This window comes from Bos indicus, chromosome 9, assembly GCF_029378745.1.
Source record: "Bos indicus isolate NIAB-ARS_2022 breed Sahiwal x Tharparkar chromosome 9, NIAB-ARS_B.indTharparkar_mat_pri_1.0, whole genome shotgun sequence".
In the NCBI taxonomy this organism is placed as follows: domain Eukaryota; kingdom Metazoa; phylum Chordata; class Mammalia; order Artiodactyla; family Bovidae; genus Bos; species Bos indicus.
The window spans coordinates 89,921,491-89,947,643 of record NC_091768.1 but is presented as its reverse complement, the minus strand read 5'-3'; the positions used below and the strand labels follow the sequence as shown (position 1 = coordinate 89,947,643).

The 26,153-nt window shown below is 38.1% G+C and overlaps 1 protein-coding gene across 2 annotated transcripts in view; it reads left to right on the top strand.

Moving 5' to 3' along the window:
* The window catches only part of SYNE1 (spectrin repeat containing nuclear envelope protein 1), a 505,866-nt gene that overhangs the window by 126,870 nt on the left and 352,843 nt on the right, over positions 1–26,153 (top strand). For both annotated transcript variants that reach the window (XM_070796399.1, XM_070796398.1), the window contains exons 9-13: positions 2,663–2,772; positions 6,346–6,396; positions 9,617–9,724; positions 12,789–12,926; positions 13,926–14,090. In XM_070796399.1, the coding sequence (XP_070652500.1) occupies positions 2,663–2,772; positions 6,346–6,396; positions 9,617–9,724; positions 12,789–12,926; positions 13,926–14,090 (572 nt within the window). The remainder of the gene's footprint in view (positions 1–2,662; positions 2,773–6,345; positions 6,397–9,616; positions 9,725–12,788; positions 12,927–13,925; positions 14,091–26,153) is intronic.

Here is a 26,153-nt window from a genome sequence, read left to right as displayed (position 1 = left end):
TTCGGTGAACAAGGCCCGCACTTTATTTTCCAAAGTAGTTTTTATACCTTAAGTTATGCGTAGAGGATAATGGGGGAAGGGGTAGAGTCATGCAGTAAGCCAGGCTTTCTTCCTGCAAACTTATCATATGCAAAAGTTTAGGTGATTTGCATCATCTTCTGGCCCGGAGGCCTGTTAACATTTTAAGACCCTTTCTTCAGAAAACTTATTTTTCTCTAAAGGTGAATAGTCAGGCGCCACCCTCCAAAAGCATTAGATAAAGTTGCATTTCTACAGAGCAAAGGTGTGGTGGGCTATAACAAGAAAGAGAATTAACTCAAGGGTCCAAGGTTACAAACGTTAAAGCTACTACTTACACCAATTATATTAATCAATACACTGCCAGGGACACAGCAGGTAAGGGATATGGAGACTTAGCAGCAAACATTGGCCCAACAAGTGAAAAACCCTTCACCAATACAATTTCTAATCAATCTTTTAACTACTCAAAGGAATCTGTGTTTAGAACATCTCATGCCTCTCACAGTTGGGAGGCTCTGAGCAATCACATGTGGCCGGAAAAACCTATTCAGGCAGGCTAGAGGACTTCCAAAGGAGTTTGTAGGTTGAAACACTGTCACACCAGGAATTAACTGGAGCTGTAAGTTAACTCTTTTTTCAGAGAGAGGTAGTTGGGGGCAGCCCCCTGTAAAGTCAGAGGTGTAGGTGAGAGCACAAAGCAGAAAGTAGGCAGACTCTGGTTTTAGGGGTAGGTGCTCGAGGATTTCCAGGGGGACTCCTGAGGCTCGATCCCGCCTTTGCGTGTGCCGAGCCTCCTTCCTCATGACCTTTGCCACGGGCGGAGCTCCTGCTCCCAGCACCGCTGCGTCCTTGTGTCCAGCTCTTTACGACCCTGTAGACTACAGCCCACCAGGCTCCTCTGTCCTTGGGACTTCCTGGGCATTCATACTGGAGTGGGTTGCCTTTCCCTTCTCCAGGGGATCTTCCTGACCCAGGGATCGAACTGAGGCCTCCTGCATTGGCAGGCGGATTCTTGATTTCAGAATGAATATTTCTGGCTCTCAAAACACCGTCTGCCTTCTTGGCTTCCATGTGATGATGGCCAGCATGGAGATCCCTTGTCATTTTCGTGACCCTGTTTCCCCTTCTTGCCTGCTCCCCTACCCAGTTTCACTAGGGTTGCCAAGGGCTTTCCACCTTGTTTCTGTACACACACACACACACACACACACACACATGTGCCAAGCCACTAGTATCCAGGACACACCTCAGTTCAAGGGGAAAGACCACAAACATCCTAACCCTCAGCTTCAGAGAATACATCAGAGCTGAACTTTTTCCTATAGTGGAATAGGAGAAGGATATAAATGGTTCTTTCAGATTCACTAGACCAGAGGATCTTAATGTTTTCTTTGATGATCAGAAATTGAGTTTGCCCAAATGCAAGCCTAACCCAGATATAAAGTAATTATTTTCCTAATGAGAACTCCCCCCTCCCAAATTTTTAGCCAATTTGAATGTATAAACTTGTAGGAATATAGATTAAATAGACCAAATATCAATATCAATCAATAACGATTGTTTTATGATTTAGTCCCATGTATACTAAAAGCAGGTACTGTAGTAAATCATGTATTAAATGTTATTTTCTTTCCACTTTTACACTTTATGAAAGTTTTACTCTTCACATGCATTCTCCACATCAGTGATCTTATTATTTCTAAAATCCCCTTTGAATCATCTCATGAATTCCAGAATACATTATCTTTGTTTATTTTTAAGTCTTTTGAGTTGTACCACTTCTTAAATCCTACAATGATAATCCCTATAAATTATATTTCAAATCACAAGAAAGAATACAAAATATTAGGGAAGTTTTATATTTTGATTTTCATGGTTTCTGGTTGTTCAGTTTTTTTTTTGTTGTTATTGCTCTATAAGTGTATATATCGTATTTGAAATCTCCAAATGTATCCAATCTTACCCTGATTTTGTAATTATTAAATCTGTATAAATATCCTTGTTTGATTTTTACTGATATTTTAGATAAACATCTATATACTTAAAAATGACAGTGACTGAGATCTTTTCAGCTCTCAAATTAAGTACTTAAAGAGTACTTAATTGTTCAATGTACAGTGGCTTAGACAGAAGGCTTCACAATGGAGAAGCTGTGTAAGGACTTGGACATAAGGCATCTCCCTCTTTTCTGAAATAAATTAATGCGTGATCATGTATAGTATACAAACTATATAGTCATTTATTGTTCAGTGCTGTGCCTGTAACTTGTTTTACTACCCATTTAGTCTGATTCTGTAATGTACATATTATTGGTATTTTAGTAACTAGACAAAATCTATGCATAATTATATATATATATATCTCATATTTCTGATGAGTGTTGAAATGATTTAAACAAAACACATACTACTTTCCCAACAGCTCTTGGCTAAAATGTGTCAGCTTTCTGAGTCATAAAATTTCCACTGTATATTATCCAGACTAAACTGGTTTTCCCTCTCTCCATCTCTAAATAGTATTCTGTCTTTCTTCTGCATTTAGAACACTGTATTTTGGTATATTAGCTAGATTTCAAAGTTTATATTCTTAATATCTTTTAAAATGTTTATTAATTTCTCATATTTGGGTTTGATTTTTTTAGATGTTGACGTGGATAAACCAGATGAGAAGTCTATTATGACCTATGTGGCCCAGTTTCTGAAGCAGTATCCTGACATCCACAGTACAGGCTCTGATGGGCAAGAGAATGATGTAAGTATTTGGTTTTCTGTGAGCATTGATAACACACTAGATTGATATCACCCACACTTGGGAGGAAATTAGAGGGAAAAATTTATCTGATGTGTTGGCTGAATCAGAGAAAGCATTATTAATAATAACTGCTGGATGTATAATACATATAATATGAATTGAAATCTATGAAAGATAAGAGTGTTGAAAAACTTTATTTTAGCAATTTGACCACTGAATTATTTTTGTATCATCATATTATCTATGCATTTACATCCTGAGTTTCCTTCTTCTGTTCAATCTGATAAAACCCAATTTTGACTTTTAGATTTATTATGTAAGTTGCTTGGAGAAGGGAATGGCAACCCACTCCAGTATTCTTGCCTGGAGAGTTCCATGGGCAGAGGAGCCTGGTGGGCTACAGTCCATGGGATCGCAAAGAGTGGGACATGACTTAGTGACTAAACCACCACCACCATGTAAGTTGCTACTCATTGTAAACATATGGAAGTCAAGCAGACTTATGAAAGTTCTAATTATTCACTGTGCTTAGATTTTTCAGCCACTCAGTAGTTTGAATAACATATTTTTCATAGTACTCAAATGACATATATTTGTTGTCGTAAATAAAGAAAAACAAAAATTGGGGGGAAAAGGAAAAGAAAATTATTTGTACTTAACCTTCTGTAGAGAATCTATTCTTAAAAAAATTAATACTTTGGTGTGAGTGCCCTGTATATGTAGACATATAATATATTTAACAAAAATAGAATCCTGAGGCTTTCCTGGTAGCTCAGTGATAAAGAATCTGCCAGCCAATGCAAGGGACCAGGTTCAATCCCTGGTCTGAGGAGATCCCACATGTGACTTCCGTATGTTCACAATGAGTAGCAGCTTACCAGGTGGTGGTAAGCCCATGCGCCACCACTATCGAGTCTGCGCTGTAGAGTCTGGGAAACCGAAACTTCTGAGCCCTCACGCCACAACTACCGAAGCCGGGCTTCCCTAGAGCCTGTGCTCCGCAGCAAGAGACGTCACCACGATGAGAAGCCCACACACCGCCACCAGAGAGGAGTCCTACTCTCCACAGCTAAAGAAAAGCCCGCACGGCAGTGAAGACCCAGTACAGTCAAAAACAAGTAAATAAATAAAATTTTAGAACATAGAATCATAGTACACATATAATTTTATTTCCTCAGTGATACAACACCTTTCTCATGCCATTCTCTCTAGAACTTCATAAAGGTGGACGGTAATTTATCCAATATTGATTGTTGAAAATTTCTGATTTTTTGCTATTATATAAATACTTCCATAAGAACTGTTCTACAACTCTTTCTTAAAGAGGAATTCCTAGACTAAAGAGCATGCAGAGTTTTGTCAAATCCTCTCAGGAGGATGTCTCATTTTACACTCTAGCCAGCACACCAGAATGCCTATATTCTGTCCTTAACAACAATGCATGTTACATTCTCCTATTTTTTAAAAGTACTCTATTAGGTTTTGGGGTTTTTTTTATTTTTAGAGAGAGAGGTGGATTTACTACTGAATTTAAAACTATTTATTAGGCAAAATGACATCAGGGAAAGTAATAAATGAATTTTCAAGACACGTTAAAAACAATCTCTCATCTTTACCATTCAGGTCTCAACTAGGATTTACTGTTCAAGTCTTAGCTAGGGTTTTCAGAGAGGTTTAAGATTATAATGAACAGAAACAAGGAAAACAAACAAACGAAAAAATGCACTGTGTTTCTTAGAAACAGATCTAAGGAAGGAAAAGATCAGAGGAACATACCCCAAAGTTTTCAAGTAGGAAAAGGTTTTGCAGTAATAGAAATCTTTGTAAAAGAATTAAATGAAACAGCAGTAACTGGTATTTCCTAGGTAACTTGGGTGAAGTTAATCTGGTATTTGATAGAACTATGTTAGTTATTTTAAAAACTGTGGTTTCAAGAAACTGTTTTTTTTGTTCCTTGCCAAGCTTGGAAGGAACAAATATTGATCACCAGAGTAACTTATTCTACAGTAGGCAAAATAATGTTCCTAAGAAGCACCTCTAAACACGAAAGGCTCTCCTTGCAAACTCCAGTGTGGACTGAGTCGTGTGCGTGGTATTCATTTGGTGTTTTCTGAGTTTTGAGAATGTGATTGGGTATGGATGGTGCTCTGTGAATAAGAAGCTGTACGGAGGTCTATTAGAACTCCCTCACAGGGCCCAGAGAAAATCAGTTTTCCATCTGATTGTCATATCTAAAGTTCTTATATTGGCCAGTTGGATTTATTTCTGACCAGATGTCTAAGCTTGTACTGTTTTAATTTCTCTAACATTAATCATCTCTCCAGATCAGTAAACACAGTGGCTGGTAATGTCTGAGAAATAAAGGGAGATACTTATGTTAATGCTCATGAGCAAGGATTTAATGTAAAAATCCTCAGAGATTTGTAATACACTCCTGCTTTAAACTTGTTAATATACTTGACTAAAGAGCTTTATTGTTAAGCAATTAATCTCATTCTCTAGAAGAAAAATTCTGATTTTTCTTTTAAAAACTTCCATCTCTTTCCTAAAACAGAGATGCTTCAAGAGAGTTTCAAAAAATAATTTTGAGGAAAGCGTGTTATAAGTGTTACCCTTTTTAAAATGATGGGTAATGTAGAGTATGAACATCTAAATATGAATATTTTAAATAGAAAATCATTATTTTTTATGATGTATGACTTACTTTTGTTTAATGCAACTTAGTGGCCCTCTCATTCTGTCTAATGAACCTTGAAGATTTTATAGACTATACACATTAGGGTTGGTGTCACCCCTTGAAGTCCACATTACTTTTGTACTCAAGTTTTAGTAAATCGTTTTTAAAATTCATTTTAAAAAATATTGGCATCAACATATCTATCAGGCTTTCATTTTCCCTTCTTTTTGATTCTTATATCCCCTTTATGAATGTATTTAAATTAGTTATTTTATAGATACTATTTTAAATCTGATTTTCTGATTGGAAATAGTGCCATGTTTTTCTTACTTCAGTCAGTAAAATTGATAAAGAACTTTTTCCTTAAAAGTATTCCTTGGATAATTAGTGCTAAATTATTAATAAATGCAATAGACCCACTGGTTTATCGCTCTCATTTCTCAAACTTTCAATTATTTATTCACTCATTCCTTCCCCAATTTCAACAAATGTCACTGACTGTTTTCAGAACCACAGCTCAGTCTTAGTTGTGTAGGAATACACAGACGTATATCATGACAATACAGAGAAAAATGTGAATCCATATACCTTTTCTTTACATTGTTCTCCCTTCAAAATATTTACCATTTTAAGACATATGTATAATATATATATAGTCACATATGACTATTAAAAATTAAAGCAAAACCACCAAATGCCAGAATTCTTCATTGCCTCATTTGATTCAAACAGTTTGATACTATCAAAAGTTGTGAAAATGTCTTAAAATAACTATACCCTTCAAATTGTTGCCTATTTATTTATAGACAGATGCCTCTTCATTTTTTGTGTTTCCTATATAATTTTTGTCCATGATTTATGTTATTTTTCTATATGTTATCTTTTCATGTTGTTAGGAAATACTTCCAAGTTTCCCATCTTTTACAAATTCTATCCAAATTCTTAAGGTAAGATTTAAGTCATCTTGAATTAGTGACTTCTTTCAAACATTCTGCATTCTATATAGCTTGTTAGCCATCCCTTTGCATGTATTTATCTTTTTATATACATTTATTTTAATACCTTAATTCTGTTATTTTCTTTTCCTTTCTAGTAGAAAAATAATATGTGTGTTCTTAAATATTAGTTACAATCTAAGCTACTCCCATGGACTTTCCCACTAATCTCTAATTATAAGATGGCATTAATTTCTTTTTAATAATAATAGCACTAACAAAAGGAAAAATTAAAATAACTATTATTTATTTATGTGTGACATGGAAAATAAAAATTAAGTTAAAGCTTTATTTTTTTCATTTTAAAGTATTAATAGGAAATAATTAATTGAAAAAGGTAAGTGTTCAATTAGCTTGTAACCCTGAGTTTCACCACAACCCTTCTGCTCAATATTGAGTAACATGGTGTAGTAAAGTTCATGGAACACGGTGAGTGCTCAAAAAATATTTGTGGAATTCATGATTAAGAATTCTTTCCCATATCCAAGTTACTTCCATTTTTTTACCTACGCCTGAAGTTAAAGATTTATCAACACAATAGACTTTGTGCCAACACTGGGATAAAAAAATTAGAAGTAAAAATTTTTATTTCCTGCTTCATGAAGCATGATTTTAAGTATATATAAGTACACTACCAAACATATAATGCATGCATCTGAGTGAGTGAGTGAGAGAGAAAAGCAAAAGTAGTGAGAATGCTAACAGTTTGGTTATTTGGCGCTTAGATGGTCTCTAGACAGATAGACCTCCATGTCTTTGAATGTGTGTGGGAGTTACCAATTGAAGAAAACCCACTAAACCAAATGAGTTTTGAAATCTAAATCTAAATGTTTCATTTTCCTTTAAAAGGAGAATGCTAAGTGTATACAGAGCTGCATCCTTTTTACCTTATTGCAATTTGCACTTCCACACCAGAAGAAAAAGTCATTTGTTGAACATACTCTAGTAAAGTTATTTTAAGAACATATTTTTTTTCTCTCAGATGATTTTGTGAAATAATTTCAATTGGTGAGGAAAAGCTTATGATGAGCCTGTCTTTGGAGAGTCAAAGTCCCATGCTCACTTTGGTGAGCTCCACCAGTGGTCATATTGGGCTCAGGTTCCTTGAAGGTAGAACAAGAGCTTTGTGTTCCTCTGAGCTCAGAAAATATGTCATTAGTGCTGTTGTGGGCATGAAAGTCAACCAATAACAGAACATGCGCCTTGATACCATTCCCTTGTTCATTCAGAAGAGCCATCATGGGAAGTGCGGAGACTTTGGAGTCCTCCTATTCCATTTTGTCCTCTAACTATGTTACCAATCAGTCATTTATTCCACAATTATCTATCAAGTGACACCAGGTGCCAGACTGCTATGTTAGTCTGGAGAAAAAAAGATACATATGTGGTTTGAAATGCTGGATGGAGGAGGGAGGTGAGACAATGAAATATAATGTATTTTGGGTGAATATTTGAGCTCAGGTTGTTGCAAGATCATAGAAAAATGTTCTCAACATGTGGTCCCTAAGCCAGTAGCATCAGGTTCACCTGGGAACTTGTAATAAATATACATTCTCAAGATACACTAAGCCAGAAAACCTGATGCTGTGCCCAGGCATCTCCTTCACAAGCTCTCCAGGTGATTCTGCTGCTGCTGCTAAGTCGCTTCAGTTGTGTCTGACTCTGTGTGACCCCATAGACGGCAGCCCACCAGGCTCCCCTGTCCCTGGGATTCTCCAGGCAAGAACACTGGAGTGGGTTGCCATTGCCTTCTCCAATACATGAAAGTAAAAAGTGAAAGTGAAGTTGCTCAGTTGTGTCTGACTCTTCGCAACCCCATGGACTGCAGCCCACCAGGCTCCTCCGCCCATGGGATTTTCCAGGCAAGAGTACTGGAGTGGGGTGCCATTGCCTTCTCCAGGTGATTCTAGTGTTCACTAAAGTTTGAGCACCACTGGCAAAAGAGAAACTCATAACTCAGACCCATGGATCAGAAAAAAGGTTCTTAGAGAAGGGTGCACCTGAGCTGAGCTCTGAGGAAGTCATCACCCAGGGGAAACTCTTCCAGGCAGAAGACGGTTGTCTTTGTAACGCCAGAAGAGAAAGAGGACACAGACCACGATAGTACTTGTGGCGACCTCTGCTCTGGAGGTGCTGACAAAGAATCTCTGATTCTCCTCAAAACCATGTAAAGGGGGTGCCATGACCACCCAGATGATGGTGCAACAGAAGAGAGGATTTTAAAGCATTGCATCTGAATTCACAGAGCTAATACACGTCAGGACCAGAGTCTGAAACCAGTTTCACCTGCCTCCGTAGCCAGCACTTTCTCCTCTGCCATTTCACCTGTCTGCAGACAGCCATTTCAACCTGTTATAGGGCTGTGATCATCAGATGAGATGTTGTAATGGAAAGTTAAGTGCCAAAAAGTCATGTTAAATGTGTCTGTGATTATTCTGGCATTCTTACCTGATAAGAAGTCTTAATGACAGTTTAGGATGTTTTCACTACATCAGTGCTAGAATAGCTCTTACTATTTGTGGAAACAAGTATGTAACTCTCCAGTTCTTTTTCATTTTTGAGATGTGAATGAATGAATTCATTCAGCAGATGATCTGGTACATATCGTATAGGTTTCAGGTTGCCAGGGTTTGGCAATGCCATATTGAGCAAGATAAATGTGCTTTCTGCCCTCATGGGGCTTATGGTATATTATCGCATAATGTTTTTAAACATAATGTACACAAGTAATCCAATGTTACTCTGACTGTAGTTCCTTTAATTCAGTCAAAATTAATCTTATCTTGATCAGTCCTCAGGGTTATCAGTGACCTTGGGTTAAGACGCAACCACAGATTTATTTCCACTCCCATTCCAAGCCACTGCTTTTTCTGAGTATTTTTGTGCTTAGCACATTTCCTCGGGAGCATATTTTCTTAATTAAATTAATGTTTCTTGAGAAGAACAACGGAGGTAGATAATTTCGGTATTCAGTATGATAATTAAGATTTTTTATAGAATTAATTTTTGCTTCTTATTCTCTGGAAAAGGTGAGGGCAGGGAAGGAGAAAGTTTTTCAGAGACATTTGGAGCTTATTAAATATTCAGTGTATCCTAGGATCAGTCAGGCATTAATCAGCAATTAAGTAAATGCACAGTTACTAATAAAATTGTAATGTCTTGTGGTTTCTAGAGAGAAGACAGGCTAATTTTGAAGGAGATGAAAGTTTGGATAGAACAATTTGAAAGAGATTTGACAAGGGCACAGATGACAGACTCAAGTTTGCAGGATAAATATCAGGTAATGTATGGAAGAGATATTTCACTTTTCTTAAAAGCCTTTCATGAGTAAGAGCCACATATGTCATTTAATCTATGTTTAATCTTTCAAGTGATGTTAATGAGAAATATCTTTTAAAAATAATATGCATTATCTTAAGTTTACATATAATTTTTAATCATGTTTCTATGTAAATAGGTAGTTTTTAAAATTTAATGCATTTATATATTGTAATATGTTTGCCATTGTAACAATAATTAGCACCTCTAACATGTGACATTATTATCATTTACTTTTAGTGGGTGAGATGTTTAAGTTCCAGTCTCTTAGCAATTTTGATGATTGTAATGCAATACTATTGTCCATATTCACTTTACTGTGCATTTGGAACTAGGACTTATGTACCCTAAACTTTTCCAGTTTGTGTACTTAAATATCCACCCTGTCCCCTCCACCCTCTACCCCCTGGTAACCATCCTTTTGCTCTCTGTTTTTAGGAGTTTGACTTTTTAGATTCCATATATAAATGATATTATACAGTCTTTGTTTTTCTCTACCTTATCTTGCTTAGTGCAGCATCTTTAAGTTTCACCCATGTTGTCCCTTATGGCAGGCTGTCCGTTTTTCTCAGGGCTGAATAATATGCCATTATATATATACACCGCATCTTCTTTGCCAATTCTTCCGTCAATGGGCACTTAAATTGTTTCTATCAATTGACTGTGGTGACAATGCTGCAATAAACATGAGGGTGCGTGTCTATCTCTTTGATACGTTGTTTTCATTTGCTTCGGATATACACCCAGAGCTGGAGTTGGTAGTTTTAAATTGTATGTGTCACGTTATATAGAGTTGTGAGGCTTCATCACTTTCCCAGAACTCAGTCTTGTAGACGATCCAAAACACAAAAATCTGGCCATTGTTTTTATGTAACACATGACCTTACAGATGTTACCTCACAAGAAATTCCACCAAAATATGACTTCAGTGGCAAATTGAAATTTTCTGTAGGATAAGCTGAATTAAATAAAAATTGCAGCATGAAGAGTTGGCGTAGGTCCCTTAGTAAGATCAGTTTCTCCTGCTACCTGCCTCACTCAGCACTGCTGCGTTCAGGTTGAGTTCAGTGTTGCTGCTGTTGCGGTTGCTCTTTCTCCCAGTTTCATCACACTGTCATCAATTAGATTTCAGCTTCCAATTTCCACTTCCAAAATCCTTTAACAAGTTTTTTTTTTTTTTTTTTCATTGAATTGTGACTTACTCTGCGTAGCACTGACATTTTCTCCTGCTTAAAATATCATTGCATTTCGGTGGCAGAACTATGGTATATTCTAATCTACAATGTATTTTGACAATTTTTGCTACAAAAAAAAAGGTGAATGATGTAAGAGATGTGAAACGGCAGATGATAAAAGATTTAGCTGTTGGAATTAGTGTGTGACTTTATATAATCATATCTATAAAGTGTGCCTGAATTTAGATGGATGGTTTCATCAGTATTATATTTGATGGACTTGGAAATGCAATAAATACATTCTTATATATGTGTTCCTTTTGCTGAAGCTCATTATAATTTTTTTCCCTCAAAAGATAATTTTCTGGGAACATTAAAATGATTAAATCAGTAAATTGAGGCTATAAATACAAGAACAGAATGAATGTCCTTATTTAGTCCATTAGTGAGCTTCAGTTTTAGCATAAATTATCAAAAAATAAATTCCAAGTTATAAAGTTACCATGGTACAGAAGTTAATTTATAAGAGGAAATCTAAGTATCAGAAAAGTACAAAACAGAAGCATCCCTTTCAGATCAGTCTCTTAAATAGGGTTAGACCACATAGGGAACGTTTTCTTTCATTTGTATGTTTATTATGTAATCAGAATCTAATGTTTGTACTTATCAATTAATAGTGCATTTTCCAGTTTTTCTGTATGTAGAATTCTGTAGAATAAAATTTAAGACTGATTATATGTTTTGGTACTTTAAAATTGCCTTAAGTTATAGTGAATGGTAGGTAAAGTTTGTGGTAAATATGTATTCACCATCTCCCCCAAGTGTTCTTCATGTGAATTTACATGTTTGTGTACTTAGTGACTTAGAAGTTCTTTCAAATGTGCTATCTGTTAGATTCTATGGGGGCTATCCTCATGTTCCTTATTATTTTTAATGTTAAAGACATTAAATGCACATTCAGTGACATTTTCAATTCATATGTAGACTTTGAAACATATTTTAGAGTGGGTTAATGTAATGTACAGAGAAGGCGATGGCACCCCACTCCAGTACTCTTGCCTGGAAAATCCCATGGACGGAGGAGCCTGGTGGGCTGCAGTCCATGGGGTCGCGAAGAGTTGGACACAACTGAAGTGACTTAGCAGCAGCAGCAGTGTAATGTAAAATGTAGGGCTTTCATTAAAATCACTAACCTTTCTTAGGTTATATTAATATTAGACTTACAGTTAAGTCTACCTGTTACAAATTTATGTTAACCATACTGTGACAAAAGAAAGATACAATATTTAGTGTTTTAACATCATAAAATTAAAGCAAAAGGTTATTACATAAAGTAAACCTCTTTATACAAATTTACTTAAATATAAATTAGGATACCACTAATTCTGGTTTTTGTTGTTGTTGTTGTTGGATGTATACAATTTCTACTTGTAAACTGGTACTTTAAAGTAAAACAACAATTTTGATTATGAACATAGATTTATACTCTTGCAGGGACTGGCTTGTAGATTATTTACCTAGGAATGAGAAATCCTGGCCTTGAGTGCTGTCTCTACTACTTGTGTCTGCCAAGTCACCTCTGGGCTTATTGTGGTAGTAATAACAGGCTTGTCTAAGTTGTAGCATGATGGGAAGCCAGAGACGCTAATGTGCAGAAGGCACTGAGCAAGGGGCCAGGGTCATCATCAGGGCTAGATGAATGCTGGCTGTATCACGATTGTCATTATTATTATCAGCAACATTTACTGAACGTTATCCAAATATAAAGGATTGTTATTTAGGAAACATGGTTTCCTTTGCTTTTGCTTTTTTTGACTGACTGCCCTATTCTTGCTATTTTTCCTCTCTTAGTCATTTAAGCATTTCAGAGTTCAATATGAAATGAAGAGGAAACAGATTGAACACTTATTGCAACCGTTACATAGAGATGGTAAATTGTCACTTGACCAAGCATTGGTAAAACAGGCCTGGGATAGAGTGTCCTCCAGGGTAAGTCCTCTGAGAATTCATTTCATCAGGACTTAAGTTAGTTGGGAATACTTTCTATCATCTCTTTCTTCACAATGATGTTACACCAGGTCCTCATGCCTCTGTCTGTGGTTGGAGGTTTTACCAGTGGGATGGTCTTTGTCCTCTTGTCAAGTTTTCCTCTAAGTTAGTGGAAGTGCCTGTTTAACAACTCTTTCCCTGCTTAGCCTGTCTTATTGTAATATCACCATAGACAAGACAACCCACTGAAATCCTGAAAGACCACCTGGGTTACTTCTCCTTTTTTACAATTTAATCCTGGGTTTTTAGAAGTAACTCCCCAAGAATGAGGCCTCAACTTCTCCAAATTCCATAACCAGATTTCATCAACAGTCAATTATCTTCCTGTATTCACGTTTATTTTTATATTCTTTAATTTAAGCTTATCTGCTTACCTGGTCTTGAACTTGAAGGAACATCGCTCTGTAGCTTTCATTTTAATCTTTTGCAAACATTAAGTCCGAGATTTCAAAACCTCTGAAACTTCTATCCCTCATGGGAATATTTGCCTTATACTTATTCCATTTTCACTTTTATAATCCAACTTTTCCCATTAAGCTCTATGAAAGAATAAGTTAGATCCCAACCCATCCCCCCACCATTCCAATAAGCTGTGAAGCAGTACCTGAGAATCGGATAAGTGGGAGAAATGATGAAATCATTAGAGAATTACATTATTGTAGAAAGAATCCTAATTCTCATTTTCCTCCCGAGATGTCTAGATGACCCTGATTTTTCTGGACCTGTTCTCATTATGTGGGAGATTTTGAAGGAAAGTAGCTGTGTTCTGAACTTTTCAAAACATTAGATTAGGACACAGATATTTTCTTACTTGATATGTATTAAATTAACCCAAAATTAATAACTTACAGCATTTTGTAGGCTTTAAAATCATTTGGGGGAGTTTTAGGAATTGTCTTTTTCTGTGTTGAGACACTGTCCTTCTACTTTGTATTTCAGCTCTTCGATTGGCATATGCAACTTGACAAGTCTCTTCCTGCACCTCTGGGTACCATAGGGGCCTGGTTATACAGAGCAGAGGTGGCCCTAAGAGAGGAAATAACCATTCAGCAGGTTCATGAGGAAACAGCCAACACAATACAACGGAAACGTGAGCAACACAAGGTAAATACTCTGGCTGGAAAACCTTCCAGCGTAACGGTCCTAGTGTTACCAAATCAGGTTTGTTTGCCCATTACTCAGCGAGCCAAAGGCTGAGACACTAAGATTTGCAGCAGAGAAAGGGTTTATTCTCAAGGCAGCCAATTGAGGAGAGAGAGAACAAATTTCAGTCCATCTCCCTGAAGGTGAGGGGTTCTGAGTATTTATGGGATAAAGCTGAACATGGGAAAGGTCACTGGAGATAAGAAACGGGTGAGGTGATCCTAATTCTGTGCAGATGTAACTAAGCCACAGACCTCTTCATGGGCTCCATGTTCCGAAAATGTGGCATCAGTGTGATCAGAGGGTGGAGTTTAGGGCCCTCTGACATCAAAAGGTCACTATGCGGACACTCACCCATGGTCAGATGGAGGGTCAGTGGACCTAACCAGTCTTAACCAGCTGGAGCTCAAACTGGACACAGCTGACTCCAAGTTCCTAAATTCAGCTTGGCCAACATCTTTTTGTTAAGGTTGTGGGATAGTTGGAGGACCTACAAATATTATTAAAGCAAACCTGATCAGTGAAGGTAGCTTGCTGTTGATCAGTTGCTAAGTCATGTCTGACTCTTTGTGACTCCACTGTCTACAGCACGCCAGGCTTCCCTGTCCTTCACCATTTCCTGGAGCTTGCTCAAACTCATGTCCATTGAATCAATGATGCCATCCAATCATCTTATCCTCTGTCACCCCCTTCTCTTACCCTCAATCTTTCCCAGTATCAGGATCTTTTCCAGTGAGTCAGCTCTTTGCATCAGGTGGTCAAGGTATTGGAGCTTCAGCAGGTTACAATTTATTATTTATTAACAGCTAACTGATAATACCCTTGTTTCACCAGTATAGTCTGGGACTTGTGCTGACTCAGGTCTCCCAGGCACCCATTCATTCTGGTTTGGAGATGTCCCCATTTTCCTAGAAATTCTTTGATTTGCATTTCCCTCTTCTGTACTTGTTATGACAATCCCAGTACATTCATTTCCCGAGTTGTTTTCCAGTAGCTCTGTGTTATTTTTTCATCTGCATTTACTTTTGTTATTTCTCATGCTGTATTGTTGTCTCTGAAAATATAAGGCCATAGACCGTGTGTATTTACATAATAGTGTAATTGGCCGTTGGCTCCAGACCTCGTTTCCTCCTCCATTCTCACAGGAAGGCAAACCAAGTCACCAAGTTCTTACGTCCTGGTGCTTAAGAAGTAAGGAGAGGGAGAGGGTGGGATGATTTGAGAGAATGGCATTGAAACATGTATAATATCATATATGAAATGAGTCACCAGTCCAGGTTTGATGCACGATACTGGATGCTTGGGGCTGGTGCACTGGGACGACCCAGAGGGATGGTATGGGGAGGGAGGAGGGAGAACAGGATACACGTGTTCAGGTTGGGGAACACGTGTATACCTGTGGCGGATTCATGTTGATATATGGCAAAACCAATACAATATTGTAAGGTTAAAAAATAAAATTAAATTAAATTAAAAAAAAAGTGAGGATCAGGGTGGGGGGAGGGGTTACTAGTGGTCTTAGAAAGTGGTGGGATTAGGCCTTGATCTCTCAGCCATTTGCGACTATATTTTCTCATTGCATGTTTTGTGCTTTGCGTAAGTTCTAATACTCTTCCTCTGTGTCTTGTAATAGTACAGTCCTAACTTAAAATGCTGTGTTTTTCACTAACATCTCATTAATGCAACCCTGCATTTTGTGCAATTGAATTTGTGTATCTCATTTACTGAGTCATGGTGGGGGTTAACTGTATATGTGGAAGATAAACCAACAACCAGGTCTCACTTTGTTCTTCTCTCCTGGTTAAACAAGAAAAAGTGAAAGTGTTAGTTGCTCAGTCATGTCCAACTCTTTGCAACCCCATGGACTATAGCCCATCAGGCTCCTCTGTCCATGGAATTCTCTGGGCAGGAATATTGGAGTGGGTTTTCATTCCCTTCTCCAGGGGATTTCCTGAGCCAGTGATTGAACCCAGGTTTCCTGCATTGCAGGCAGATTCTTTACCATCTGATCCACCAGGTGACTTTTTGGTTAAAGCCAGCTCTCAGCCCAGCTCCTGCCTACGTTCATGCAGTTGACTGTGGTTGGAGATAAACACACCCCCAGGCACGCTGACTAACCCAAGTGGGCCTTTAATGCTCCCCGGCACTCCAAAGGCATTTTTGGACTCTCTTCCCTCTGCATTTCTGGGACAACTATTTTATACCTTTTCTCCTCAAACCTTCCACACCTCCTCCTTCATCCTTACTCTTAGCTGATGACACCACTTCCTATTTCTCTGAGAAAATAGAAGCAGTCAAAAAAGAATTTCCGCAAGCTCCCACGACCACATCAACCCACCTACACGCATCTGTGACCGAATACTCTGTCTCCTCTCCTGTTACTATGGATGAACCATCTGTGCTCCGAGCTAAGGCCAGCCCCTCCACGTGTACAGTGGATCCCATCCTCCCAGCTCTGTTCCGGAAGATAATTCCTGTAGTACTTTGCTTCTTTATTTTTTCTCTCTCTTTCTCTGCTGGATTTTTCCCACCCACATGAAATATAGTGTCATTATTCTTAATACCCTCTTTCTTAACTGTACCCTTCCTTTCAGCTATTGTCCATTAAAAAAAAAATTATTAGGGTATAGTTGCTTTACAATGTTGTGTTAGTTTCTGTACAGCAAAGTGGATCCGCTATACATATGCATGTATCCCCTCTTCTTTAGATTTCCTTCCCACTCGGGTCATCACAGACCAATGGATACAGTTCCCTGTGCTATACAGTAGATTCTCATTAGCTATCAGTCTTATGCAGAGACTCAATAGTGTATGTATGTCAATCACAATCTCCCAATTCATCCCATTCCTTCCCTTCCCCCTTGGCATCTATATGTTTGCTCTTTACATCTGTATCTCTATTTTCTGCTTTGTAGATAAGATCATCTATCCCAATTTTTTCAGATTCTACATATATGCATGAATATAAGGTATTTGTTTTTCTCTTTTTGGCTTTCTTCACTCTGTATGACAGTCTTTAGGTCCCTCTACATCTCTACAAATGACCCAGTTTTGTTCCTTTTCACAGCAGAGGCAGAGAGTAATATCCCATCGTATATATGCACTACATCTTTATCGATTCTTCTGTTGATGAACATTCAGGTTGCTCCCATATCCTGGATAATGTATATAGTGAACTACTGTCCATTGTTTTCTTTCTTTTACAAAGTGAAGTTCTTTGAAAGTACTATCTGAAATCTCATCCTTTCTAGAACCCATTCCAATCGTGTTTTCCCTTGCCCATCTAGCCATGGCAGGTTCATGAGGGTGCTTTTTGTTCCTCACTCAGTGGTCAGTTTTCAGTCCTCATTTTACCTTTACTGGAAGCATTTTAGACTCTGAACTACTTTATCCATTTGGTTTCTTAATTTTTTTTTCCTGTTCTTTCCAGTGTTTTCAGTTAGCCCACATTTGGTCCAAAATGTCCATGAGTGTATTTGGTTCATGGAACAAATAGTTTAGGACAGGGCCAAATATCAAGGACCTTTTGATGTGGACCAAATGTCTCTATGGACATTTTGGATAGGACCAGATATGACCAATTATCAAGGACCTTTTGGCATAAACCAGATATTTTATGGTAATTTTGAACAGGACCATATGGTCCTAAAATGGTCTTTCCTTCTCTTTCAACAAATATTTATTGAACTCTTTCTATGTGTAAAGTAGTGTTCTAGGCATTTGTGATATACCCATAAGTAAAACAGACAAAACTTCTACCCTAATATAACTTGCCTTTTCATAGGAGGAGGCAATTAAGAAATAATAAATATGATAAATAAAGGCATTTTATATTAGAATAAAAGATAGAAGGACAAGGAAGGTAAGGTGGTGTTGCAATTTTAAGCAGGGGAGTCTGTGAAACCACACTGAAAAGAGAACCTCGAACATGCAAGTGTGTTCCTACTCAAAGGCCTTTGCCCTTGCCAACATTTCTGGAATGTTCTTGTCTCTTTGCCTGATATTTTCCAGGCATTCTTCCTCATCTCCTTGGGCCTTTACTGAAAGGTCACCTTTTAGTCAATCCTTTCTTGGCCACCTCTTTGAAAGGACAACATCCTTTTCCCATTCCCTATTCAGTTTTTCTCTTTAGCATTATCTTCATCTCAAATGCTAATTTCATTATTTATCTTATTTATTGCTTGATCTCCTACAGTGTAATCTCAACTCTGTAAGAGCAATGATTATTGTTTGTTTTTTTACTCTTGTTAAAAAAAAAAGCCTCTAAAAATGGTTTTATAAATATTCAGGCTTTCAAAATTGTAATTGGGTCAATAATGCTAATCATACTTTCTGAGAATTTGTTCCTTGGACTAAGTTTTCAAAATTATTGACACAAAATTATTCAAAATATTCTTGTGCCTGTAGTTAAGCCTCCATTTTCCCCAGTTTTATTTCTATGCACTTTGTCACATTCCTTAAATGCACTTTGAGCATCCTTAATTTTCTCTGTTATATCCTAATGATCTTTTCCCATCTACTTTCTTACCAGAGAAATGACAGAATCACTCTTTTAACAGCAGCATTCTGGTGCTGTGTGAGGATATGGCTAGTCAAAGAGGGGAGAAGTGAGAGAAACGATTTCAATGATCCAGGTAGAGTGGCTTGAACAAAGGTCATAGCTATATAGATGGTAAGAAATAGATTCTGAGTATATTTCAAGGGCAGAACAAAGAGAATTTTTAGCATTAGATATTGATTATGAAGGAAGGGGAGTCATAAATGACACTATGATTTTTCAACCAAGCAGTTGGAAAAGTGGAGTTTCCATCAGTTGAGATGGAAAGGCAATGAAGCAGGTTTGGGAGGAAAGATGGAGTTCAGTCTGGGGGAAGGTAAGTGTGAGACTGTTTCACGCCCCAGTAAATATGCGGAGTGGGTAGCGGGAGATAAGAGACAGGAGGGGGCCAAATAGTCAGAGTCCTTGATATATAAAGGGATGTTAAAAGCTTGGAGACTTAGATTAAATAAATAAGTACAGACAGAAAATTAGTCAAGAGCTGAGCCCTGAGGGAACCCAGTATTAAGTAAGCTTCAGTGCTTATACTTACTGTTGTTCAGTCACCAAGTCATGTCCGACTCTCTGTGACCACATAAACTGCAGCATGGCAGGCTTCCCTGTCCTTCACTATCTCCCAGAGTTTGCTCAAGCTCGTGTCCATTGGGTCAGTGATGCTATCCAACCGTCTTATCCTCTGTTGCCCCTATCTCCCCTTGCCCTCTATCTTTCCTAGCATCAGGGTCTTTTCCAGTAAATCAACTCTTCACATAAAGTGGCCAAAGTATGGGAGCTTCACTTACAGCATCAGTCCTTCCAATGAATATTCAGCATTGATATCCTTTAAGATTGACTACTTTGATTTCCTTGCAATCCAAGAGACTCTCAAAATTATTATCCAGCAACACAGATGGAAAGCATCAGTTCTTTGTTTCTCGGCCTTCTTGATGTTTCAGGTCTCACATCCACACATGAGTACTGAAAAACCCATAGATTTGACTATATGGACCTTTGTCAGTAAAGTGATATCTCTGCTTTTTAATACACTGTTTAGGTTTGTCATAGCTTTTCTTCCAACAAGCAAACATCTTTTAATTTCATGGCTGCAGTCACCATCTGCAGAAAAGAAAAGAAAAGAAAACCTGTCGGTTTCCACTTTTCCCCATCTATTTGCTATGAAGTGATGGGAACTTAACAGTATCTAGATTAGCAATATAAAGAAGCACAGTGGGATGCTCTTCTGTGGGAATGATCTCTGTTCATTTCTAAGGCAAACCATTCAATATCACAGTAATCCAAGTCTATGCCCTGACTGATAATGCTGAAGATGCTGAAGTTGAATGGTTCTGTGAAGACCTACAAGACCTTCTAGAACTAACACCCAAAAAGATGTCCTTTTCATTATAGAGGACTGGAATGCAAAAGTAGTAAGTCAAGAAATACCTGGAGTAATGTGCAAGTTTGGCCTTGGAGTACAGTATGAAGCAGGACAAAGGCTAACAGAGTTTTGCCAAGAGATTGCACTGGTCATTGCAAATACCCTCTTCCAACAACATATGAGAAGACTCTACACATGGACATCACCAGATGGTCAACACCATAATCAGATTGATTATATTCTTTACAGCCAAAGATGGAGAAACTCTATACAGTCAGCAAAAACAAGACCAGGAGCTGACTGTGGCTCAGATCATGAACCCCTTATTGCCAAATTCAGACTTAAAGTGAAGAAAGTAGGGAAAACCACTAGATCATTCAGGTATGATCTAAATCAAATCCATTATGACTATACAGTGGAAGTGACAAATAGATTGAAGGATTAGATCTGATAGACAAGAGTGCCTGAAGATCTATGGATGAAGGTTCATGATATTGTACAGGAGGCAGTGATCAAGACCATCCCCATGAAACAGAAATGCAAAAAGGCAAAATGGCTGTCTGAGGAGGCCTTACAAACAGCTATGAAAGAAGAAAAGCGAAAGACAAAGGAGAAAAGGGAAGATACACCCATTTGAATGCAGAGTTCCAAAGACTATCAAGGAGAGTTAAGAAAGCCTTTGTCAGCGATCAATGCAAAGAAATAGAGGAAAACAACAGAATGGGAAAGACTAGAGATCTCTTCAAGAAAATTAGAGATACCAAGGGAACATTTCATGCAAAGATGGGCACAATAAAGGACAGAAATGGTATGGACCTAACAGAAGCAGAAGATATTAAGAAGAGGTGGCAAGAATACACATACAAAAAAGATCTTCACGACACAGATAATCACGATGGTGTGATTCCAGACATCCTGGAATGTGAAGTCAAGTGGGCCTTAGAAAGCATCACTATGAACAAAGCTAGTGGAGGTGATGGAATTCCAGTTTAGCTATTTCCAATCCTAAAAGATGATGCTGAAAGTTCTGCACTCAATATGCCAGCAAATTTGGAAAACTCAGCAGTTGGCCACAGGCCTGGAAAAGGTCAGTTTTTATTCCAATCCCAAAGAAAGGCAATGCCAAAGAATGCTCAAACTACCCCATAATTGCACTCTTCTCACACAGTAGTTAAGTCATGCTCAAAATTCTCCAAGCCAGGCTTCAACAGTACATGAACCGTGAACTTCCAGATGTTCAAGCTGGATTTATAAAAGGCAGAGGAACCAGAGATCAAATTGCCAACATCTGCTGGATCATAGAAAAAGCAAAAGAGTTCCAGAAAAACATCTACTTCTGCTTACTGACTATGCCAAATCTTTTAACTGTGTGGATCACAACAAACTGGAAAATTCTGAAAGAGATGGGAATAACAGATCACCTGACCTGCCTCCTGAGAAATCTGTATGCAGGTCAAGAAGCAACAGTTAGAACTGGACATGGAACAACAGACTGGTTCCAAATCAGGAAAGGAGTACATCAAGGCTGTATATTGTCACCCTGCTTATTTAACTTATATGCAGAGTACATCATAAGAAACTCTGGGCTGGATGAAGCACAAGCTGGAATGAAGATTGCTGGGAGAAATATCAATAACCTTAGATATGCAGATGACACCACCCTTATGGCAGAAAGCAAAGAAGAACTAAAGAGCCTCTTGTTGAAAGTGAAAGAGGAGAGTGAGAATGACATTGTAACATGTAAAATATCATGTAAGAAACGAGTTGCCAGTCCAGGTTCGATGCATGATACTGGATGCTTGGGGCTAGTGCACTGGGACGACCCAGAGGGATGGTATGGGGAGGGAGGAGGGAGGAGGGTTCAGGATGGGGAACACATGTATACAAAATCTTTAAAAAATAAAAAATAAAAAAAAAAAAAAAAAAAGAAAGAGGAGAGTGAAAAAGCTGGCTTAAAGCTCAACATTCAGAAAACAAAGATCGTGGCATCTGGTCCCATCACTTCATGGCAGATAGCTGGGGGAACAGTAGAAACAGTGACAGACTTTATTTTTTGGGCTCCAGAATCACTGCAGATGGTGACTACAGCCATGAAATTAAAAGATGCTTGCTCCTTGGAAGAAAAACTATGACCAACCTAGACAGCTTATTAAAAAGCAGAGACATTACTTTGCCAACAAATGTCCGTCTAGTCAAAGCTAATGGTTTTTCCAGTGGTCATGTATGGATGTGAGAGTTGAACTATAAAAAGAGCTGAGTGCTTTCTTTTTTTATTTCTTCTGTGATTTGTTGGTTATTCAGCAGGGTGTTGTTCATCCTCCATATGTTGGAATTTTTAATAGTTTTTCTCCTGTAATTGAGATCTAATCTTACTGCATTGTGGTCAGAAAAGATGCTTGGAATGATTTCTATTTTTTTGAATTTAGCAAGGCTAGCTTTATGGCCCAGGATGTGATCTATCCTGGAGAAGGTTCCACGTGCGCTTGAGAAAAAGGTGAAATTCACTGTTTTGGGATGAAATGTCCTATAGATATCAATTAGGTCTAACTGGTCTATTGTATCATTTAACGTTTGTGTTTCCTTGTTAATTTTCTGTTTAGTTGATCTATCCATAGGTGTGAGTGGGTATTCTTCACAGAGCTAGAACAAATAATTTCACAATTTGTATGGAAATACAAAAAACCTCGAATAGCCAAAGCTATCTTGAGAAAGAAGAATGGAACTGGAGGAATCAACCTGCCTGACTTCAGGCTCTATTACAAAGCCACAGTTATCAAGACAGTATGGTACTGGAACAAAGACAGAAATATTGATCAATGGAACAAAATAGAAAGCCCAGAGATAAATCCACGCACATATGGACACCTTATCTTTGACAAAAGAGGCAAGAATATACAATGGATTAAAGACAACCTCTTTAACAAGTGGTGCTGGGAAAACTGGTCAACCACTTGTAAAAGAATGAAACTAGACCACTTTCTAACACCATACACAAAAATAAACTCAAAATGGATTAAAGATCTCAATGTAAGACCAGAAACTATAAAACTCCTAGAGGAGAACATAGGCAAAACACTCTCCGACATACATCACAGCAGGATCCTCTATGACCCACCTCCCAGAATATTGGAAATAAAAGCAAAAATAAACAAATGGGACCTAATTAAACTTAAAAGCTTCTGCACAACAAAGGAAACTATTAGCAAGGTGAAAAGGCAGCCTTCAGAATGGGAGAAAATAATAGCAAATGAAGCAACTGACAAACAACTAATCTCAAAAATATACAAGCAACTCCTACAGCTCAACTCCAGAAAAATAAATGACCCAATCAAAAAATGGGCCAAAGAACTAAATAGACATTTCTCCAAAGAAGACATACAGAGGGCTAACAAACACATGAAAAGATGCTCAACATCACTCATTATCAGAGAAATGCAAATCAAAACCACTATGAGGTACCATTTCACGCCAGTCAGAATGGCTGCGATCCAAAAGTCTACAAGCAATGAGTGCTGGAGAGGGTGTGGAGAAAAGGGAACCCTCTTACACTGTTGGTGGGAATGCAAACTAGTACAGCCACTATGGAGAACAGTGTGGAGATTCCTTAAAATACTAGAAATAGAACTGCCTTATGATCCAGCAATCCCACTGCTGGGCATACACACTGAGGAAACCAGAAGGGAAAGAGACACGTGTACCCCAATGTTCATCGCAGCACTGTTTATAATAGCCAGGACATGGAAGCAACCTAGATGCCCATCAGCAGATGAATGGATAAGAAAGCTGTGGTACATATACACAATGGAGTATTAGCCATTAAAAAGAATACATTTGAATCAGTTCTAATGAGATGGATGAAACTGGAACCTATTATACAGAGTGAAGTAAGCCAGAAAGAAAAACACCAATACAGTATACTAACGCATATATATGGAATTTAGAAAGATGGAAACAATAACCCTGTGTACGAGACAGCAAAAGAGACACCGATGTATAGATCAGTCTTACGGACTCTGTGGGAGAGGGAGAGGGTGGGGAGATTTGGGAAAATAGCATTGAAACATGTATAATATCATGTATGAAACGAGTCACCAGTCCAGGCTCAATGCACAGACGGTACTGGATGCTTGGGGCTTGTGCACTGGGAGGACCCAGAGGGAAGGGAGGGGAGGGAGGAGGGTGGAGGGTTCAGGATGGGGAACGCGGGTATACCTGTGGTGGATTCATTTTGATATTTGGCAAAACTAATACAATATTGTAAAGTTTAAAAATAAAATAAAATTTAAAAAAAAAAAGAGCTGAGTGCTGAAGAATTGATGCTTTTGAAGTGTGGTGTTGGAGAAGACTCTTGAGAGTCCCTTGGACTGCAAGGAGACCCAACCAGTCCATTCTAAAAGACATCAGCCCTCGGTGTTCTTTGGAAGGAATGACGCTAAAGCTGAAACTCCAGTACTTTGGCCACCTGATGGGAAGAACTGACTCATTTGTAAAGACCCTGACGCTTACTCCTTGGAAGAAAAGTTATGACCAACCTAGATAGCATATTGAAAAGCAGAGACATTACTTTGCCAACAAAGGTCCGTTTAGTCAAGGCTATGGTTTTTCCAGTGGTCACGTATGGATGCGAGAGTTGGACTATGAAGAAAGCTGAGCGCCAAAAAATTGATTTGACTCATTGGAAAAGACTCTGATGCTGGGAGGGATTGGGGGCAGGAGGAAAAGGGGACGACAGAGGATGAGATGGCTGGATGGCATCACTGACTCTATGGACATGAGTTTGAGTAAACTCCAGGAGATGGTGATGGACAGGGAGGCCTGGCGTGCTACAATTCATGGGGTCACAAAGAGTCGGACATGACTGAGCAACTGAACTGAACTGAACTGATGCTGGGAAAGGTTGAAGGCTGAAGGAGAAGGAGATAACAGAGGATGATATGGTTGGATGGCATCACTGACTCAATGGACATGAGTTTGAGTAAACTCTGGGAATTGGTGATGGACAGGGAGGCCTGGCATGCTGCAGTCCATGGGGTCACAAAGAGTCAGACACGACTGAGCAACTGAACTGAACTGAACTGCATGGGATGATCAAATTTTCAATAAATTTATGGGAAGTCTAGTTTTATTCAATAGATACTTGTTAGGATATACAATTAATTCTCAAACAAAATTCTAGGATATACAATTAATTTTAGAGCAAAATTGTTGGCTCTGCTTTTTAATATGTTGTCTAGGTTTGTCATAGCTTTTCTTCCAAGTAGGAAGCATCTTTTAATTTCATGGCTGCAGTCACCATCCACAGTGATTTTGGAGCCCAAGAAAACAATAATTAATTAAGCAGTTAATAACTTGTAAAGACTTCTGTTCTGGAGTCTATTTGTCTGATATTGATGCACACATATGAGACTTCTTTTATTAGAATTTGCCTGGCTTGTTGTTTTCTGTTGTATTAATTTCAACCTATCCTTGTTCTTCGTGTTCAGGAACATCTCTTTTAAAAAGCAGATAGTTCTGTTTGTCTAATCTGACAATCTCTCACTTTCCATAAGCAAATATGTATTCCATTCACATTTATTTATTTATTTTCAGCTTTTATTTTTTTATTTTTATTTTTTAATTTTATTTTTAAACTTTACATAATTGTATTAGTTTTGCCAAATATCAAAATGCATCCGCCACAGGTATACATGTGTTCCCCATCCTGAACCCTCCTCCCTCCTCCCTCCCCATACCATCCCTCTGGGTCGTCCCAGTGCACTAGCCCCAAGCATCCAGTATCGTGCATCAAACCTGGACTGGCAACTCGTTTCTTACATGATATTTTACATGTTTCAATGCCATTCTCCCAAATCTTCCCACCCTCTCCCTCTCCCACAGAGTCCATAAGACTGTTCTATACATCAGTGTCTCTTTTGCTGTCTTGTACACCAGGTTATTGTTACCATCTTTCTAAATTCCATATATATGCGTTAGTATACTGTATTGATGTTTTTCCTTCTGGCTTACTTCACTCTGTATAATAGGCTCCAGTTTCATCCACCTCATTAGAACTGATTCAAATGTATTCTTTTTAATGGCTGAGTAATACTCCATTGTGTATATGTACCAA